Consider the following 21971-nt stretch of genomic DNA (forward strand, 5'->3'; position numbering starts at 1 on the left):
TATCACACAGTTAAGTCCTTTGGCTGCAATCATGCTGTGGTATGTTTTTTTGTTTATAGGATTCTACATAAATGCACTGATGTTATTATCAGAGTTATCTTGAATGTCATTGTAATATATTTCATTGCATGTTTAAATCTTTTTCTCTGGGTGGTATCTGATAACAGATTAAAACATTCAGGGGTTTGGTTTTCATTACTTTTTCCAAGTTAATAATTTTGAAAGATATCACTAGTTTTTTTCTATTTTAAAATTTTGCTTCAAACCAATGTTTCATTTCAAAATTATAAAATAATTTAAAACACATGATTAGCTGATGTTAAATATTAATATCCTTGTTAGAGAATTAAAATTTTTATTCAATACTTGATTAACAAATAGTTCTGATTTTCTGTCTTTATCCTACAGAATGGCAAATAACACTGATCACCTCTAGAAAGGATATTGATTCACCTCATGTAAAGTATGCTCAGTTCCTTCCCAGTGGTGTAAGTAGTCCTTTTAATTTATATCTTTCAATTGTTTTAATAAAGTTAAGAAATCATTATGATTATGATTCAAAAATGATAGCAGACATTTGTAGTTGAAAGAACTTTTTCATAATCATGCGGTAATTTCTTTGATGAATTTTCAAATCTATTAACCTTCTCTTTCACCATTTCTGTTTTCAACTTTGAAATCTGACATTGTTTTAATTGAACAGAAAATTACTCTACTTATTATTTTAAACTGCTTAGTAGCCTAGAAATACGTGAAATAGATGTTTAGCCGTTTGAGAGAGCTTGTGTTAGATTTCTTGTGACAAGCAGAATATTGGAAGCATGTTACCTTAATATTGCCTTTTATGTGCAAACTCCTTGCACCTTAGCCATTTTCCTTTACCTACTGGGGATACTAATGTAGCTCAGCCCGTTAGCTAATGTAGTTGCTAGCCTTTCTTTGGAGTCAGGCAAAAAATACAAATTGAGATAGTGGTATTATGTTGAGAGGTCTTTTTGTGCTAGGATATGAACTGTAACCACTAGTTCATATTAAATAGACCTCTGAATAAAAGTATTCCGGGAATTTCAGATATTAGAGAAGATAAAGTATCTATTAGCTCATTAAGTACATCTTTAGAGTCTAATGCAGAGTGCCTTGAGCATAAGTATTTTCTAAAATTTGGTGCAGTCTCTGTTTCTATTAAATTCCTTCCATTTTGGTTGACAGTTCTATAATCCAGTAAGTAGACTAGACATTAAAATAGGTTTTCTCTATTATTTAGGTTTTTCATTAAAGTTTTTTTCCCCCTCTCATTGACTCTTTCATAGATCGAAAAGTCTCTGAAATAGGTCCAGAAGATGTGAATTGCAGCCTGAGTTTATGCTAAGTAGCTGTGGCCTTGGGAAGTTGGAAGGCACTGCAGGGCTTTGGGCTGTAGTTCCCCCCACCCCTCCTCTTTTTTTAAAAATGATTTATTTTAAATGGCTATTCTTATATTCATTAGAATGTAAGCATCATGAGGCCAGGAATTTTTGCCTCATTTGTTCCTTTTTGCATCCTCTGTGCCTCATACATGGTCTGATACAAAGGAAACACTCAGTAAATCTTGGTTGAATTAATGATTTTTGTGTAAATGGTCTCCAGTTCTCTGATTCCACACTTAATCTATATCTCCCCCTTTATAAACTTGTGTGTTTTTACTTGTTTTTTTTTTTTTTCCAAACGTGCATAAAGTGGCTAAAAAAATCTCAATCTTAATCCGTTGTGATTTAGAAATAACTGTTAAAGTGTGATTGGCACATTGGAATATAATACTACTTTTCTCCAAGTCTTTTTATTATGAAAAGAATATTCTTGCCCTGGCCGGTTTGGCTCAGCGGTTGGAGCGTCGGCCTGCGCGGTACAGAGAGACCCGGGTTCGGTTCCCGCTAAGGGCACGTACCTCGGTTGCAGTTTGTCCCCGGCCCTGGTTGGTCGCGCGCGTGGCAGCCACTCGATGTGTACCTTCACATCGATGTTTCTCTCTCTCTCTTCCTCTCTCTCCCTCCCGCTCTATCTGAACAAAAAATAGAAAAATGTCCTCAGGTGAGGATGAAAATAAAAAAAGAATATTCTTATATTGTTATCATAGCTTCTATTCTTATACTTTTATCAGTTCTTCTTATGGTTTGAATTATGGAATCATTTCCCAGGACTATCAAGCTCAATCCCTAGTAAATCTTCATTTTCTACTTATTCTCACTTCTTGGCATTTTTTACTTTAAGACTGTCGCTCCTTCGATGGTAATAGTAATTGTAAAAGAGGGTAATGTGCCATAAGTGGTAATACGGGCCCGAGTACATCTTTAGTTGATGAATATTATGATTAACTCTAGAATGGGTTAAATCGTAATGCAGTAAATACCATGTAATCAAAACAGAACTAACTTATGACTAGGCCACCTTTTGCCTGGTCATTCTAGATAAAAAGATAAATAAAGGCAGCAGATTCAAACTAAAGAAAATGCTGTGTTATCCAGTAAAATCTCATTAAGTGTTGATGCTTTACAAGTAAGGAAATAATGTCATTTTTTATGTATATTATTTCAAGATTAATCATTTGTGAATACACTAACCTTTTTTGATATGTTTGTAGAATTTAGTTTAAGAAAGTATGTTCTGGACCTCATGCCATAACCAAGAAGGGTTTACATACATATCCAAATAAGGATAAAATGTATTGTAAAATAGGTTTACTATTATGGTCTGAGGGTCTTTTAGCACTGAGCCATAATTCCTGAATTTAATTGTTCTTTTGTGCTTTAAACATTGTGTTACTGAAGTGTCGAAATTCTTCTCACACATTCTCAATTATTGTTGGCCTTAGTCTGCATTCTGATTAGTAATTTAAAGTGGAAGATGTTCCTAACCCTGGGAACAGTCCTTGTGCTACATACGAAAATTAATTCAGTTGTTATATGTTACCTTTTTCTGTTATGAAAGAATTGCTGGTATCATGAATTTAGATGACCTTTGTAAGTTATTGACTGCCATAATTGCATGATTATGTGCTGAAACTAGGTAATTTATGAGAAATAAACTTTGGAAATTACAGAATGTGTGCTTTTGTTTATTATAATGTACACTGCGATATTTTTCTCAATATCCAAGAAAGCTTTTCTGTTCTTGGCATTTTCTCAGTAAAACATTGTACCTCCAGTGTCATATGAATGACTGGATCCTGCCCGTTACCATTAGCTTGATAGTGATCATACATTTCATTCTAGCAATTGTAGATCCTCTTACTTTAGATGTATCTTTTGGTATTAGGGACCTCTCTTGGTGCAAGGCACAGACAGCTAGTTTAAGCAAGATGAAAAAGCATAAAGGGAAATGTATTCTTCTTATGTAGTAATCCAGCAAGAAGAGTAGGAATGTTGCAGGAGTTTAGGAATTACTAGAAGCTTTCTCCTTTGCTCTGCCTATCTTCTTTTGTCTGCCTTATTCTCCTACAAACTAGCGTCTTCCATATGGTGAGGAATGTACCAGATTAACATCTGCAACTGACTCACAGTTCTAGCGACTGTCCACTAGTCTACGCTGATTGTTTTGAAGAGAGCAAGGCTTGGCTTCCTGTGTGCCCACCTCATTGGTCAGGAAGTAGATATTATGAGTGGCAGCCCCAAGAACATGTGGTTGGAAACAAAAAGGCATTCTGGCAAAGAAAACTAATAGGTCCTTTCTGTTACCTCCTTTTATGACTTTTGGAATAAAAGTGTGTCCCATCATCAGTGATTCTGAAATGACATAAAATATTACATTGTTTCTAATATCAGCTAATTAGAATGGATACTCTTTAGTTACAGGTTAAATTCATATAATTTATTTTTGTTTCATGTTAATATAGCTTCAAGTCACTCTATACAGAGAGATTTGAAGAGTTATATAGATTACTATCTATCTGTTCTGTCATAATTAGGGTAGGAAAATATTGTAGGGCCATAAAAATTGTTTTTTCCTCACACCTTCTGAATTATTCTAGCTAGACTAATAATCAAATTAACAGAGACAGATTAACAAGACAAAATGTTCAAAGTTAATGATACAGATGTACATTCTGGGTGCCATAATGGGGCCCAAAGACTCATTCAGCAGTTGACAAAGGAAAAGGGGGGACATGAATCTGGGATTTTAAAGGCAAATAGACAATTACAGGCAAAGAAAGAGTAGAACCCATTGGAAAACAAATTCCTGCTAGGCAACCCCAAAACAATGGGACTGAGGGAAGAATTCAGCAGAACGGGTTTTTCATGCATCTTTCCTGTCTACCATATTTAATTTATATTAGGCTAAGGTGAAAATTCTAAAACGAGTATGTTAAAATTCCCATCCTGAAACAGGACTTTCTATCTGACTTCCCTTCGGCAGGAAAGGGGTGTGTGTGTGTCAAAGTTTCTTTCTGAGCCTTTGTTTCCTTATAACCAGCTTAAAATCAGCATCCCAAAAGGTACATTTTAGAGTGGCAAAACTTCGGTGTCCCCTTCAGTATTATGATTGGTGGTTTTTGTTTTTGTCCATATAATAAAACAATTATCAAAGTTTCATTGTTAAAGTAGAGGCAGGTCAGCTTATGGAGTATGCTGAAAGCATGAAGTCTGATGTTAGCAATGGACAGGCCTTCATTTTTAAGGGAAAGGATAATGTATAGAAACCTCAATTTACAAGATTAATAAATTAAGGGATAAATTATTTGGATTACTAAAGGGGTTTGGCAGCTACTTTAAAAAATAACTTTCTAGGATTAAGGATTAATAAACAGTATTCCCCTTTTATCCACAGATTTGTGTGTTTTGTTTTATGTAAAGTTGACCTCAAAAGAAAAAAAGCCCGAACAAATACTGAGCTCTAGTCAATGATATGCATGCAGAAGTATTTAGGGGAGAGTGTACAGATGTCTATAACTGATTTTGAAATGCATAAAAAGATGACTACAGGGAAGGATACAGAAAGGGATGGGTAGATATGTGATAAAGTAAAATGTTAATGCTAACATCTAAGTGGTTAGTATATAGGTTCACTATAAATATATTCAAACTTATCCGTGTGTTTTGCAATTTTTATGAAATGGTTGGAGGAAAAAACCTAGGCCATCAAGAAAGAATGTATCATCATGAAAATAAAGACTTTTATAATAGATAGTTGGTCACATATGAGAATTGCAGAATATAAGGTGTATAGTTGTAAGGCAGACACTGGTCATGGGCACAAATGCTCTGAAACATGTTCTTTTCGATCCACAAAATGTGTATGTTTTTATTTTTGATGAGACTGTTTCTAAAACTCTTGTGATTTCACAAAAAAATTTAGATTTCTGCCTGCTTATTTTTAAAAGTATTTGAAAGACAAAAATCAGTGGAATAGAATAGAGAATGCAAAGGTTAGATGCAGTTTGTGTAGAAATTTTGTATACGAAAAAGGTGGCATTTCAGATCACAAGGAAAGAGATATGTTACTCAGTAAAGCATATTGGACAACCAGCTATCATTCAGGGAAAAAAATAAAGCTCAAATCCTTTCACACTCATTAAGTAAATATAAATTCTAGATGAAGCAAAGATTTTAAATATTAAAAAACTATTACCAGAACCTCTAGTCTATTAGTAGAGTGGTTTTATCTAAGTGGTTTTAACTGGAGACTTAAAAGAGTACAGTAGCCTATATCCCAAATCATATGATTCCAGTAAGTCCTGCCTATATTGGAAAGCAGAATGATGTATGATTTTGGAGTCAGTAAGATTTAGGTTTAAATCTTTTTTTCTGCTTCTTAATCAGACTTTTTACAAGGTACAAAACCACTGTGAGCCTTAATTTCTTCAATAATCAGTCAGTCAATATAAATTTAAAAAAAATCTATCCCAGAAGGTAGTTATGCGGATTAGGTGAGGTCACATTATATGAAACTCTTACCAATGCCTTCTTAGGTGTGAATATTTAATATATTTTAAAATATTTTTCTTTATTGATTTTAGAGAGGAAGGTGGAGTGGGGGAGAGAGAGAACATCGATCGGCTGCCTACTGCACACCCCCCACTAGGGATCGACTCGAAACCTGGGCATGTGCCCTGACTGGGAATTGAACCGGTGGCCTCATGGTGCATGGGTCCACGCTCAACCACTGAGCCACACCAGCTAGGCAAATTTTTAATATAGAGGGTTGAAGAAACATCTCCAGTAGGTTAGGGGAACTGGCCCAGATGATATGTTTACCTGTAAAGGATGAGAAAATGTCTTCACATTCATTTTTCATCAGCAAACACTTAATTGAGAGTCCACATATACTGTTTGGCACTAGAACTATAAAAATAAAAATAGAAGAAATTACTACTTTAAAAATTTTAAATAGGAAAGTTGGTTTTTTTAATAATATTTGACAACTCATAATAATCAAGCGTCAAATATGGGGACACGTTCTGAGAAATGTGTTGTTAGGTGATTTTCTTACATGAACATTGTAGAATGCACTTACACAAACCTAGATGGTATAGCCTGCTACACACCTAAGCTCTGTGGCATAGCCTATTACTCCTAGGTTACAAGCCCGTACGGCATGTTACTGTATGGCATGTTACAAAACAGCACAAGAGAAAGTGATAAAACCAAGAAACATGGTAAACGAGATGTATGAGGCTGCCACCTTGGTAGTACCAAGGTGGTACTATACTATTTTACAGCAAACTTTTTTTTTAATAAGTAGAATATGCTCTGAAATAATGATAAAAGTATAATATACAAGTCAGTAACATGGTTGTTTATTATCATTATCAAGTATTATGTACTGTATGTTATTGTTTGTGCCATACTTTTTTTTAAATTTATTTTTGTTACAGATGTTTCTCCTATTTCCCCCACAGACACCCTCCTCCCTATCCCCCACCCGCCCCCAAGCATTGTTGTCTATGTCCATTGGTGATGCATACATGCATATCAGTTCTTTGGTTTATTTCATCCAAATGCCTGACCCCCCTCCTCTGAGGTTTGTCAGTCTGAACCATACTCCTTTCTTTGTCTCTGGGTCTGTTTTGTTCATCAACGTTTTTTGTTCATTATATTCCAAAAATAAGTGAGATCACGTGATATTTGTCTTTCTCTCATTGGCTTATTTCACTTAGCATAATACTCTTCAGGTTCTTCCATGTTGTCTCAAAGGATATGAGATCTTTCTTTCTTACAGCTGCATAGTGTTCCGTTGTATATATGTTCCACAGCTTTTTTTTTTTTTTTTATCCTCACCCGAGGACATTTTTGCATTTTTTGTTCAGACAGAGCGGGAGGAAGAGAGAGGAAGAGATAGAGAGAGAGAAACATCGATGTGAAAGGGACACATCGAGTGGTTGCCACCCGCACGACCGACCAGGGCCGGGGACAAACTGCAACCGAGGTACGTGCCCTTAGCGGGAACCGAACCCGGGTCTCTCTGTACCGCAGGCCGACTCTTCAACTGCTGAGCCAAACTGGCCAGGGCTGTTCCACAGCTTTTTTATCCACTCATCTGTTGATGGATGCTTGGGCTGTTTCCAGCACTTGTTGTTTGATGATTTGTTGATGGCAGCCATTCTGGCAGGTGTGAGGTGATACCTTATTGTTGTTTTAATTTGTATCTCTCTGATGATTAGTGATGTTGAACATTTTTTCATGTGTCTCTTGGCTGCCATACTTTTTTCCTTTAAATATGTTTTTATTGATTTTTTTAGAGAGAGAAGAAAGGAGAGAGAGAGAGAAACATCGATATGAAAGTGCCTCCTGCACTACCCCCACAGGGGATCGAGCCCTCAACCAAGGCATGTGTCCTTACTGGTAATCGAACTGGGTCCTCTCAGTCTGTGGATGAGGCTCACTCCACTGATCAACACTGGCCGGGTTTATGTGCTATACTTTTATATGACTGTTAGTGCGGTACATTTGTTTGCACCAGCATCACCACAAACACAGGAGTAGTGCATTTCTTCATGACATTACAAAGGCTCTTATGATGGCTATGATGTCACGAGATGATAATCTTAGAGGATCACTGTAGTATATGTGGTTTGTTGTTGACCAGTATTGTAGCACATGACTGTGTCGTTATTACTTGTGAAACATTTTCTGTTGTGCTATAGTATCTTGTGTTAGTTAAAGGAAACATAATGTAGAAGCACTTTCCTAAGAAAAATTAATAACTCTGTTTGGCTACAACCATGAAAGATCCATTTCTCAGAATATCAATTAACAGAGAATGCATTATAGAGATGAAATACAAAATTACTAGGTGGTGAGTGAAATGATGCTTAATAAGTTTTTTTTTTATCCTCACCCGAGGACATTTTTCCATTTTTTGTTCAGATAGAGCGGGAGGGAGAGAGAGGAAGAGAGAGAGAGAGAAACATCGATGTGAAGGGACACATCGAGTAGCTGCCACCCGCACGACCAACCAGGGCTGGGGACAAACTGCAACCGAGGTACGTGCCCTTAGGGGAACCGAACCCGGGTCTCTCTGTACCGCAGCCCGACGCTCTAACCGCTGAGCAAAACCGGCCAGGGCTTAATAAGGTTTTTTAATCTACCTCTCTTTTCTATTAAAAATTTTTTTGCTGGTTATTAGTGTTTGCTTGGCTTTAACTTATCACATCATTTGTTTACAATAAATGAAGTTATAGAGTTTCTAAGTCAGTTTTGCTGATATTTAGTAAAACAATACAAACTATTTTTTCAGCAACTTTATATTAATACTCTAATGCAGAATAATAACTTTGAGATGGAAAAAACACCTATGAGTAATTACATAGCCTGAACTTTAATAGTGTATTTACTTAATCTGTTGTTTTAGTATTACTGCCATAACTGAAATTTTGGGTCATTATAATAGTAATGTCTTAACCATTTTCAATGAAGATGCTCAGCATCTGCTGCCGAACATTTTCTATAATGATAGGTTCTTTGGTAGATATTGTAAATAAAGGGACTATTTTTTATTTATTTATTTATTTTATTTTTATTTCTTTTTAGTTTGTTGGAAACCATGTCTCACTATACCGACGAACCCAGATTTACCATAGAACAAATAGATCTGCTTCAGCGCCTCCGGCGTACTGGAATGACTAAACATGAAATTCTTCATGCCTTGGAAACGTTGGACCGTCTTGATCAAGAACATAGTGACAAGTTTGGAAGAAGGTCCAGCTATGGAGGAAGTTCATATGGGAATACTACCAACAATGTTCCAGCATCATCTTCTACAGCCACAGCTTCCACACAAACCCAACATTCGGGAATGTCCCCATCGCCTAGCAACAGTTATGATACCTCCCCACAGCCTTGCACTACCAATCAAAATGGGAGGGAGAATAACGAGCGATTGTCCACGTCCAATGGAAAGATGTCACCAACTCGCTACCATGCAAACAGCATGGGCCAGAGGTCATACAGTTTTGAAGCCTCAGAAGAGGACCTAGATGTAGATGATAAAGTGGAGGAATTAATGAGGTTGGTTCCTTTGCTTATTCAGAGTCTCCGAAATGTCTGTGTTCTTAGATTGGTTTTGAGTAATAAACTGTATTTCAGCTACTTACCTGTAAGAACTGTGATTTTTTTTCCTCTGCCCACTTTGGAGATAAAAGAAAAATTTCAAATTTGTTTTTAATTCAAATTTTCTTTTTTAACTTTAGGCCTTTCACTTTGCTGCTTGATAAGTCTTTTCCATTCTCTCTGTTTATCAAAGTAAAGTTTAGCCTTTTCTTTGTGGCTATAATTGCTAACATCTGAATTTTCAGCGTCACTAACACACATTCTATTCCTTAAACTTATTGTAAGTACTTTTTCTGAGGGATAAAGTGATTTTATCATGATACAGATATATGTATAGTCTCAATTTTTCCCTCCAACATATCAATCAAAAAGTAATTTTAAGCACCTATTATATGAAAAGTACTGTTTTTAGAAAGAAAAAAGACATAGTTTCTACTCCTAAGACGCTAAGTTCTAATTTTAGCAATAGGTGCCATATATGTTTAATGTTATTTATTATAAGTTTAAGCACTTAGGGTTTAAACACTGAGAAAAGAAGACGTTGTTCACTTTCAACAAAGGCAATTGGGAATGTCTTCATACTGGACCTGGGACACTTTGAGAGCAGCAACCGTGTGTTTTCGATTGTGTCTCCAGGATCTGAACTGTCCTTAGTGCATGGTAAGGGCATAATATGTTAAGTGAATGTATGAATTTGAGTTAACCCTTAAAAGATAGCCTCTCTTTTAAAATATAGTAACTTTCTTTAAAGTGAAGGGAATAGCAAAAGGTAGAAAAGGCAAGGTATGTTTTGTCTTGAAAGATTATAGGTTGGGTAGACTATGGTAATAAGAATAATATATTTGGCAGTACAGGTTTTGGAAGATTTGAGTTCCATACAAATAGTTTATGGCCCTGGCCGATTTGGCTCAGCGGTTAGAGAGTCGGCCTGCGGTCCAGAGAGACCCGGGTTCGGTTCCCGCTAAGGGCATGTACCTTGGTTGCAGTTTGTCCCCGGCCCTGGTTGGGTCGGGCAGGAGGCAGCCACTCGATGTGTCTCTTTCACATCGATGTTTCTCTCTCTCTCTCTTCCTTTCTTTCCCTCTCACTCTATCTGAACAAAAAATGGAAAAATGTTTCGGGTGAGGATAAAAAACAAACAAAAAAAAAGCAAATAGTTTATGGTTAATTTGGTTGGAGTTAAGGCGGTTTTACAGATCTTTAAGAATAGAGATGATAAAAGCTTTGTTTTTAGTAGATTATCACTTCAGGCATACCTGGTTTCATTGCCCTTCTCAGATACTGTATTTTCATCAACATCCATGCAGGACCTTCCACCAGCAAAAAGATTATGAGTCACTGAAGGCTCAGATGATGGTTAGCATTTTTTAACAGTAAAGCATTTTTTAACTAAGGATATATACTTAATCAACTATAGTATAGTATAAATGTAACTTTTATATGTACTGAGAAGCCAAAACATTCACGTGACTCTATTTCTTACGACATTTGCTTCATTGTAGTGGTCAGGAACTGAGCCTGCAATCTTTCTGAGGCAGGCCTGTACTGTAATGGGGAGGACAGGCTGCAGATAGATTAGTTACAGTACATAATGAAAGAAGCTGTACGGGAATTTGTCAGAAATAAAATTAAAACCTGTGATTATGAGTTCCAGTTCTCCCTAAAGATTTTAAGACTTGAAGTTACTATAATGGAGACTTAATATTGCCATATGAAAGACCTATCCTGTAGTACCACAATGGTGTAATATCTTTTAAACAAACTATCCTGAATTTATTTTTAGAATGGAACTGCCTATGTGGAATTCTGAGCTGAATAGACTGTTGTATCTAGATCCAAATGTAATTCCTTAATGAGTAGTTTCATAGAACAGCCACAGGACCCTATTATTTAGGCTTTTGAAACTTAAAAATATACAAGATCAATTTGAGTTTGAATTCATTTTTACTTGTTAAAGCAACAAGCCAAAGTTCAGATGTTCTTTTCGAATTTAACATATATATCATCAAAATTAAGAGAAAGAATCTTCAGTCATTGAAATATAAGAAGGTTAGCTTTTAATTATCCTGAATAAAGAGGATATCAACAATAAAATTTATTTGTGAGGATGTTAGCCTGTTTTTTGTTGTTGGTTCTGTTGCAAATTAGTTTAAATAAACTTTAAACATAACAGTTAATTCCCAAATGTGTATTAGAATAGCAAGAATTTTGGGAAAACTTTTTTTTTAACAAAAGGCTCTGGAAGATTGGCCAGGGTCTAAAACTTGACTATTAGCTCTTGGGTTGACATAATACTGTAATTCAATTGTGTCTTCAAAATAAACAGAAAACCTATTTAGCAATGACTAGGATTTGTACTTAAATCTTGCAATTACACACATTCTGGTTTTATCATTAAATGTATACATGTTTATATATTGTTATTAGTGTTTATATACTGTCACTTTGTTGCATAGTTAGGGCACTTTATCTTCTTCCTTTTCTCTGCTTCAGTTTCTTAGAACTACTACTTTGGTGTCCTCTAATCGTCTAGGAGTTTCATTGGACCTTCTGGCTCTCTGTGGTCCTCTGCCATTACGCCCCCACCCACGCCTACATTCTTCTTTTGTGCCCACCATTCATTTACCGTGTTTGCAGATAATAACAGTCTTTAGGTTGGAGGGAGAAATATTGCATTTCTGTTCTCACTTTAATCATCACAACCATTCTGTGAGGTGGAGCAGAGAAGTTGAGATTCACAAAAATTAAGTTGGCTTAAGAAAATGTAAATTTTAAGTGCCAGAACCTGAAGTCTGACTCATGTCTTTATTACCATTGTGCCATTGTATTGCCTCTGGAAATAAATTTTTGAAGTCTGTAGATTTCAATAAGATTTTAGAAATAGGAGTTAATGTAATTTAAGACAAAATTTGAATGCCTTAATGAGCTAAACCCCTCCCCCTCCAACGATTATTTGCCACTTCAAATTAATCACTTAATAACCAAATGAATTTTTATTTGTTAGAATGTAAGGGAAATTTTTGAGTAGTGGGTCTTTCTGAGTGTCCTGTGCTCATGTAGGGCTACACTACCCTTCTGATCACACAACATAGTGGCGATATTATAGTAGATTGGATTTGGTGGTTTCTAGGTGGGGAGAATGAGTACTTGGTATCTGAATGCCTTCCTGCCTCCATTTTTACATACATAATATACAGGATTATACAAAAGTAGGTTTACAGTTGGGAATATGCCAAACACAGAGCTTATTCTTGTGTTATTTCTTACTTTCATTGTCTTATTTTGCATGCAAACAACTGTAAACCTGCTTTTGCCCCAACCTGTATAATTCACCTCTTGCATACTCACATTGCCCAACTTCCATAGCACTCAATTATAAGATATATTTTTAAAATTTCATAATCCATTGCATCCACACAATTAACTTTTAGCTATTTCAAGGTACATAAAGGAATTTTCTTTTGGTAGAAATTGATGAAATTATAACAATACCTGATTAATTTGTTAAGAAAGAAACGGTTACATATTACAGTTTTTAGTTGATCAGGGTAAAAAACATGAAAGGGAAACTAGAATATGAATTCTCAACAAATTGTTGAATATAACATTTTAAGAAAGACTCTAAAGCTCTTAGTTTTGGAATGACAACTCATTTCACATGTTAACATTTTTCAAATGCATCTATTAATATATATATTTATATGTGGGTATATATATGCTAATATCAGTGTACATCTATTATACTGATGTACCGTTGTTCTGTTGTTTATATATTATAAAGTAATAATTGAAATGAGATTAGTATTATGATATTGTGTATTAGCATTTTATACAAGTTTCTGAAACTTTCTTCCGAGTTGGTTATCTATAGCCGTAACAATAGGGCATTTACTTATATAGGTAGGGTACTTATGGTTTCAGAGGTCATAATATTCAATTACCATGTTGTTTGTACATGTAGAGTAGCTTTTCTTTTAAAGTCATCTTTAAAGCAGTTTTTTAAGTATGCTTTGTTTATTTCCATCGGTAGAAATTAAGGGGAGAGCAGGTTTTTATTTTAAATGTGAAAGAATTTGTATGCAGTTATATTTTTCCACCCATAAAATAGTCTGTCTTCAATCTTTGGAAATCTTTGAGATAACAGACTACCTTTAACATTAACCAGTGTCACCCTAATAATTTCAAGAAAAAAAAAAAGACTGCCTTTAAGGGGGTCCTAAAGAAGCATAGTGTATATCAAACAAGAGACTATGGATGCTCTCAAAGCATTCCACTTTTTTTTTCGTTAGTCCTCACCTGAGGATATTTTACCATTGATTTTTTGTTTGTTTGTTTGTTTAGAGAGAGTGGAAGGGAGGGAGGAAGAGAGAGAGAGAAAAACATTGATGTGAGAGAAAGACATTGATTGGTTGCCTCTAGTACGACCTTGACTAGGACTAGGGATCGAATCTGCAACCCAGATATGTGTCCTTGAACCTGAGACCCTTTGGTCTGCAGGCCGATGCTCTAACTGCTGGCCAAGCCAGCCAGGGCAAAGCATTCCACTTTTATTTTATTTATTTATTTATTTTTATCCTTACCCGAGGACATTTTTCATTCAGATAGAGTGGGACGGAGAGAGAGAGAGAGAGAAACATCAATGTGAAGGGACACATCGAGTGGCTGCCACCCACACGACCCAACCAGGGCCGGGGACAAACTGCAACCGAGGTACGTGCCCTTAGCGGGAACCGAACCCGGGCCTCTCCGGACCGCAGGCCGACGCTCTAACCACTGAGCCAAACCGGCCAGGGCAAGCATTCCACTTTTAAATATGCAGTCTTGAATATGTATTCTTTGTTCTGGAAAAGAAATTATTTTGAGCTAATTATTTTCAGCCATTTTGAGCTAGCATAAATAACTTTTTTTCCATGCTGGTTTGGAAATTGAAACACATTTAAGAATAAGACTTTAAAGCTGTTTTATAAATTATCTAGATCAAGTTTTCCATTTTGCAACCTTTTATCTCCAACTACAGATTTGTTCATTCATTGAACAAATTAAGCTCTATTATATGCAAACCCTATGATGACTAAGGCAGTCTTTGTACTAAAGGACTTTATAGGCTAGTAAGAGAGATAAGACCAGGTCAAAAACTATAATACAGAAGAGCATGTAACACATTAGCACATGGGTAGTATAATTGAAATGTTACCATTGCTGTTAGAAAAAAGTCTTTTTTAGCTCTGAGAATCAGGGAGAACTTCTCTGAATAGATGACAAACAAATTGTGTTTTTAAAAAGGGTGATTTCACAAAGAAGCATTAATTTATCCAGATATTAAGGTCTGTTTAGCAAGTTATAAAAATAATGGCAGTGAGGGTGGAAAGAAAGAATTTTATCCACATGTGGAAATCACCCAGACAAATGAATCTAGCATGGCTGCATTTGGAAAAGGCAATAGGAGGAGATGACATGGACTTCAAGTGGTTAAATGCAAATAGAATGATAGCTCCTCTTGGAAGTAAGCTATGGAATCAAAGAAAGATCAGCCTACATTTGACTTTAATTCCATAAGACCTGAGGAGTAGAAATTATGAGGAGTGTGAGATTTTATAAGACATGGGAGGAAAAGGGATTCCTTTTCTTTGAAGAGGGTGTCAAATTTCAGATGAAGAGAGGAAGTAAAGAGGAGGAGAAAAATGAGAGAATTAGATTTGGAGTAGATAAAAGTTTTTACACAAAGAAACCAGTGATTTCACAGGGTACAATGTGTACAGTAGGAGAGGCAGGTTGTTAAAGAAGGCCGAATGAGTCCGGCCGGTGTGGCTCAGTGATTGAGCGTGGACCCATGCACCAAGAGGTAGCTGATTTGCCCTGGCCAGTTTGGCTCAGTGGTCTAGAAAGACCTGGGTTCGGTTTTTGCTAAGGGCACCTACCTCGGTTGCGGTTTGTCCCCAGCCTTGGTTGGGTGGCAGCCACTCGATGTGTCCCTTTCACGTCGATGTTTCTCTCTCTCTCTCCTTCCCTCCCTCCCTTCCACTTTATCGGAACAAAAAATGAAAAAATGTCCTCGGGTGAGGATAAAAAAAAAAAGGAGGTCACTGGTTCAATTCCCTGCAGGACACATGCCCACGTTATGGAACAAACCACAGTACAGGGCATGCAGGAGGCAGCCAGTCGATGTTCTCTCTCGGAGATGTTTCTATCTATCTCTCTCTCTTTTTCACTTCCTCTCTCTGTAAAATCAATAATGGGGGAAAAAGTGTTTTTTTAAAATATCTCAAAAAAAAGAAGGCTGAATGAGGAGAGAAAGAGGGGGAATATGTGAAAGTTTAAAGAACAAAGGCAACCCGGTAGAATGGAAATCTGAAATACTTGAGAGAATTGGACACAAAGCAAGTTGAATGCTGTTGCTATTTTTGAAGGTACCTAGTAAAATTAACTGAATGCTGCATCACTGCTTGTGTCAAAAATGACTTTGTAGAAATCTTTCCATGGTGCCTTTAAGTATTCAATACAGATGTTTAATTCAATCTTATATAGTTATAGCATATCATTTATTTCTTCTTTTCCTGGAATTCTTTCTAAGGTTTTATAAAATAATAGACATTGTTCATGTAATACTTTTATAGTTTCAAAAATGTTTACATTGAAAAAAATTTTATTTTGTTATATACACATTTAGTATTAAATTTCATTTAAGTTTAATTTCAGTGCTTGGAGAAAATTTTTAAAAGTTTAGTGATGGGTGTATTAATGTTCTTGTTTTACCAGATGATGAAATCAGGGCCTAGGTTTATTAAATGACTTGCCATAGTGCACCCTTATCTTTCAAGTCTTAAATTTTTCTTCAATTCAAAAAAGATTCTCTCTGGTAAAGCTGTTGAGTAAAGAGGTTTTTTAAGACTCATTGTGGGTACTTAAAAACTTACCAAGTATCTAAAAGTACAGTCTGTAAGAGTGTAAGTGAATTGCTGCTGACTTGCTGCCGCAGTTCTTGATAATATCATGCTGCAGGACTGAATAATTCACAAACTGGATATTCCCTATTGGAATAATTGAGTATTATCTCCTCTATACTGTTAGTGTCTACTCTATGTTAAATTGATTTAAAATCGGTGGTCAAGAAAGTACTATTTAATCATTTTTTCCCACAAAAGCACATTTTAAAAATTTACCTTAATAAATATTCTCTTAAACTCAGGTTTTATTTTCCAGGGACATTCTATACATTGAAACACAATGTTTTAATGAAATATTTTCACATTCATTTTGCAGAAACCAAATGGTTTGGTTGTTTTATATACATCAGCCAGTTGAAATAGTGCTGAAGTGATCTCTTGTTCAACTGATTATTAATGGATATTTGAGAGTTGTTTAGTCTACGTAACCTGTATTTTACTCAGCAGTTTGTTATTTTGTTTGACTGAATATGTATTTGTTTGTGCCTTTTCTGTCAAATACACAATTTTAAAATAAAATGATAATGTATATGTTTGAAGGAACTATTTCAAATATAAACAAGCATTTTGGAAAGAGTCTAACCATTATCTAAATCAGAAGCTAGGTCAGTATGAGAAATTTTAGATGTTGGATTAGGCAGCTGACTCTTATTTTCTTTCTTTGGAAATCTTTTTTATTAGGATTTCCACCCAGTAGATCAGGAATATATGGTAGAGCTCCAGATTGGAAGCTGCCCTCTACTATCACCTCTGTGCTCTTTTCTAGACTCCTGAAAGGGAGCATGGACTCCACTAATAGAAGTTTAGCCCCCTCCTCCCAAGGGGGCTAAAATATCTGCTCTAAATTAAATAACAACTGATTCTTTTTATAAAGGGCACTTTTGTTTCTCCAGATAGTCTGTAGAAAGACTTGACCTCCTATAAAGAGTCTGTGATTCATTCACAAAATGATTTGTAAAGATTTTATGTTTCCTTTATCTCAGATTAAGGGTTAGCAAACTTTTTCTGTAAAGTGCTAGATGGTAAACATTTAGACTTAGTGAACAAGAGGCAAAATTGGGTATATAATATAGATAACTTACATACAAGAGAGAAAACAAATGGGCACAGCTTTTTTTATTGACAAAACTTAATATAGAATAAGAAACCTTGACCGGTAACCAGTTCAGCAGTTAGAGCTTTGGCCCGTGGACCAGAGAGGCCTGGGTTTCGATCCCGCTAAGGGCACGTACCTTGGTTGCAGTTTGTCCCCGGCCCTGGTTGTGGTCGTGTGGGTGGCAACCACTTGATGTGTCTCTCTCACATTGATGTTTCTCTCTCTCTCCTCCCTTTCTCCCTCCTGCTCTATCTGAAGATAAATGCAAAAATGTCCTCGGGTGAGGATAAAGAATATATGTATATACATATATATATGATAATTACATAAAAAATGTAAAATACAAGCCTACTAGTGAGAAAAACAGAATTGGGGAGGGGATAATATTTTTATTTAATTCATGTTTAAAGATAGCGCTTTCCTGCCATTAAATTGATTGCAAATGTTCATCTGTGAAAACCATTTTTAGCTCATAGGTTGTATAAAAAAAGATGGGAGTCCAGACTTAGCCCAGGGGCCACAGTTTGCTGACTCCTGTGTTAGATTATAAGTTACCACTATTCTGTGTTACTTTTGGGCTTCAACAAAAATTAGTACTCTATGTAATCTTTTTGGGACATAAAACATTCAGAGAGAAATTGGTCAGTTTTAAGTATAATTTTTATTCACCTCTTCTGTTTGTTCTGGTGGAGAAACAGAAATCTTGCCATTCATTGTCATTCTAGTGAATGCCTAGTCTTTTGAGAACCTGTTGAATTTTTAAATAAGTAAAAATTGTCAAGGCATGTTAGTGGAGGAAAAATTAGGTCTGTAATTTGTAATTCCAAGGATGCAGAAAATAATGTAGGTTTAAGTAGTAAGTATTCTGTGTAGGACATGTAATAGGAAATTAAGTGCCTTTTTATATTAAAATTCTATATGCAACCCACCCCTTTTAAAAATTTTTGGTTTATACAGGAAAAGAAGGAAAATTAAAAGGCAAAGCCTTTCATAAAATGGCTAATATTTTAGTAGTTGTGAAAATGATGATGATTTATTTCTGTTCTTTAACAAAGGTTTTTAAATTAATTGCACCTTATTTATGCAGTTGCATTGTTAATATGCAAACTCAAAATCTGCTCACAACTGATTTTTGTTGTTGTTGTTGTTTTTTATTTTTCTAGGATTTCTGTCTGTGTAAGATATATTCATTCCACAGTAATGAAACTTAGTGTATACCATATGACAGCCTTGTTCCTAATGTGAATTATTCACAGCATGTGATTAGCCATCCGCTGGTATGAAACATATATGTACTGTGGCATTCACTGAAGCGTCTGTCTGATGGTGTGGTGTTTTAGGACTTGAATATTTGGTGTTTCTTGGTTTCTTTTAATTTCATGTTTCACACAAGCTTGGTCTGTTTACCTTTATTTTTGTGTCCTTTCTTTCAATGTTCTCCCCACCTCTCTGCTTCACCTTTCTTAGCAAAGATGAGGATTTCTACCTTCAACATACATTGTTGGTCTTGTCTTCTGTTTTGTTAGGAGGGACAGCAGTGTGATAAAAGAGGAAATCAAAGCCTTTCTTGCCAATCGGAGGATTTCCCAAGCAGTTGTTGCACAGGTAACAGGTAAGAGCTGAAGAGCCCTTTATTCTGGAATCATGTCTAGTCTCTGCCTTCTGGTGCAGATGTTGGATTATTGCTTGCATTTCTGCATTGCACTGCAGATCTGTCAATTTAGGCATAATAATGTATGCCGGTGATTTAAAATCCATTGTCTCCGATATCATGGAACTTCTCCAGTGATTTTTTTTTTAAACATGTGCTAGTAAATGTTAATAGCTTTTGTAAAAAGCACAAAATTCCCAATTTTATGGCTAAAAAAGGGTTCTCGGGTTTTCTTGTAATGGTGACAGAGCTCATGACACATGCACATCCAACTGCTACCTACATTTCATATATTTAAAAGCTCTGCAGTCCTCCAAATCTAATCCTCGATTTTACCAATTAAAAAATGATTCATGAGAGAAAAGGAAGTTGTGTTTTTTTAGACCACTTTTCTGTATGTGAAAGCTTTTCTCAAACCATCACTGAGAAGATAAGAGTTACCATTGTCTTCTCTTTGTTTATTATATCCCATCCCATTACCTACCCCACTGCAGCCCCATTCGAGTATGTGGTGTATATGTGTCATTCTCTATTCAGATTGCATTTTTTACAAAGTTATTAAATTTGGGTAGCGTGTCTTTTCTTTGTTGGTATGTAGTGTTTCTTTCTTTGATTTCAGTGATTTATAAAACCAACTATGCCTTAGTCATTAGAAGAACCAGAAACTCAACTACATTTTGAAGTAATACATCGTTATACTTTGTACATTGATAGATATAAAAATTAATTTGTTCCTCCTTTTTTTTTTAATATACCAGTAGTAGCTACATGACTTGGGCCTTTTTAGCCTCTGTGTCTCTACATGAAATAGTTGGATCTGATCTTCAATAGTGCCTTCCAATTTTAAGATAGTATGTATCTTCTCTAGACATTGATACATTTTGAAGAAAATTTACCTAAATGGTTGTTATTGACCATTAATTTGGTGAAAAATAAAACTTGAGATTTCAGAAGTCTTAAATCTAAGGTTAGCCAATTTAGTACATGTTTGTCTGTGTGTGTGTGTAATACATTACACTAGTAATATAGTGTTATAAATGACACTGTTCATGGTAAAAAAAAAAAAAAAGTTTAATTAAAGGCATTTCCTTTTGTATAGAAACCTTAAACAGAAGGATGGTGTGTGAATTTAATTTCTGTAATTTTCAGGTGTTTTTCAGTAGGATATTTTTAAAAAGTTGTTACTTTATTTTCAAGGATTAAGATATGGTGGTAAGGGCAAGTTAAGTGGGTTTTACCAAAATCCACTGCTGTGCACTATGAAAAGATGCAGTGTTGTCTTTCAGGGCTTCTATTTAAACCCTAAAATTAGAAGCAATAGTATCTTCTAGTTTACTAGCCTGGAAAGAATGACAAAATTATAGTGTTACAGAACAGCATTATAAAGTTGATTTTGTCCAGGCAGAAATATTTCTTAGTGTCTGAATATCCTGAATGTTGAATCATCATGGACTTTTAATGTTTTTTGTGGGTTTTTTTTATCCTCACCTGAGGACATTTTTCCAGTTTTTGTTCAGATAGAGTGGGAGGGAAAGAATAGGAGAGAGAGTGAGAAACATCGATGTGAAAGGGACACATCGAGTGGCTGCCACCCGCACAACCCAACCAGGGCCGGGGACAAACTTGCAACCAAGGTACATGCCCTCAGTGGGAACTGAACCCAGGTCTCTCTGGACCGAAGGCCAACGCTCCAACTGCTGAGCCAAACTGGCTAGAGTGAATCATCTTGGACTTTTAAAATAGTAGCTTTTGAAACTGATACAGCATTGATGTAAATTATAATAAAATACCTTTAAAAGGAATTTCGTAGGCATATATAAAAGCGTTAGAAAGGGAAACTGAAAGATGTTTTAGCATCTTGCTACTCAAAATGTAGTTTATAGAATAGCAATGTTGGGGGCTTGTTAGAAATGTAAAGATACAGAGCACCACCCTAAATGTGAATCAGAATTTACATTTTAACCAGATCCTCAGGTGATTTGGGTTTGAGAAGTACTATTCTAGGAGACTGGTAAGCTTTCCTGACATTAACTTCAATGGATTGTCATTGTTGTAACATTGCCTCACTCAGTAATAGTCATCATGATACCATCTCCTGTTTATGAAAGCAAGAACTGATAATATTTTTATACATTTATACTCTGTTATAGCACATGGACCTTTCTTTGGCTACTGTAATTATAGGATCTGCTACTGTTAAAATCTTCCCCTGTTTCAGCCTCCCCCAACTTATTCTTCCTCCTCTTCATTTGTAGTTTGAAAGCTTGGGTTCCTTTTCCCTTGATCAGATATCTCTCATGGTTCTCTATTGACTAAAAAATGAAACTTGTTATAATTTGACACTAGCCTTTTTTTTATTGTCATCTTCTCTTTAGTATATTCCCTAGCTGAATTAACTATTCACCATTTCCAGAATTCTGCATACCTGGATGCTTGAAAATTGTTGGTTGAGCCTAGGATGCCTTTCACTTTCTCTCCTTTCAGCCTTATCCATTCCTGTTTGTCAAGGTTACCTGTGCTTGCTTTGGTCGCTTTAGCCCATATGGACCTCTCTTTATTCTGACATTAATTACACTTAGTTCACCACCCTGAGATACTAAACTCCATTTAGATTATACATTTTAGAGTAATGTTCTTTAAAAGCAGTGATCTTGCCCAGCTGGTATGGCTCAGTGGTTGAGCATTGACCCATGCACCAAGAGGTCACCGGTTCATTTCCCAGTCAAGGCACATATCTAGGTTGTAGGCCAAATCCCCAG

At 35.7% G+C, this 21971-nt stretch overlaps 1 protein-coding gene across 6 annotated transcripts in view; it reads left to right on the plus strand.

The window, feature by feature from the left end:
- Window positions 1-400: 400 nt before the first annotated feature.
- Window positions 401-21971, plus strand: part of HMBOX1 (homeobox containing 1) — a 122591-nt gene continuing 101020 nt past the window's right edge. For all 6 annotated transcript variants that reach the window (XM_036242166.1, XM_036242168.1, XM_036242169.1 and 3 more), the window contains exons 1-3: window positions 401-488; window positions 9003-9479; window positions 19088-19173. In XM_036242166.1, coding sequence (XP_036098059.1) covers window positions 466-488; window positions 9003-9479; window positions 19088-19173 — 586 coding nt within the window. In that variant the 5' untranslated portion in view covers window positions 401-465. The remainder of the gene's footprint in view (window positions 489-9002; window positions 9480-19087; window positions 19174-21971) is intronic.

The sequence above is a fragment of the Molossus molossus genome, unplaced genomic scaffold (genome assembly GCF_014108415.1).
Source record: "Molossus molossus isolate mMolMol1 unplaced genomic scaffold, mMolMol1.p scaffold_m16_p_4, whole genome shotgun sequence".
NCBI classification, from domain to species: Eukaryota; Metazoa; Chordata; class Mammalia; order Chiroptera; family Molossidae; genus Molossus; species Molossus molossus.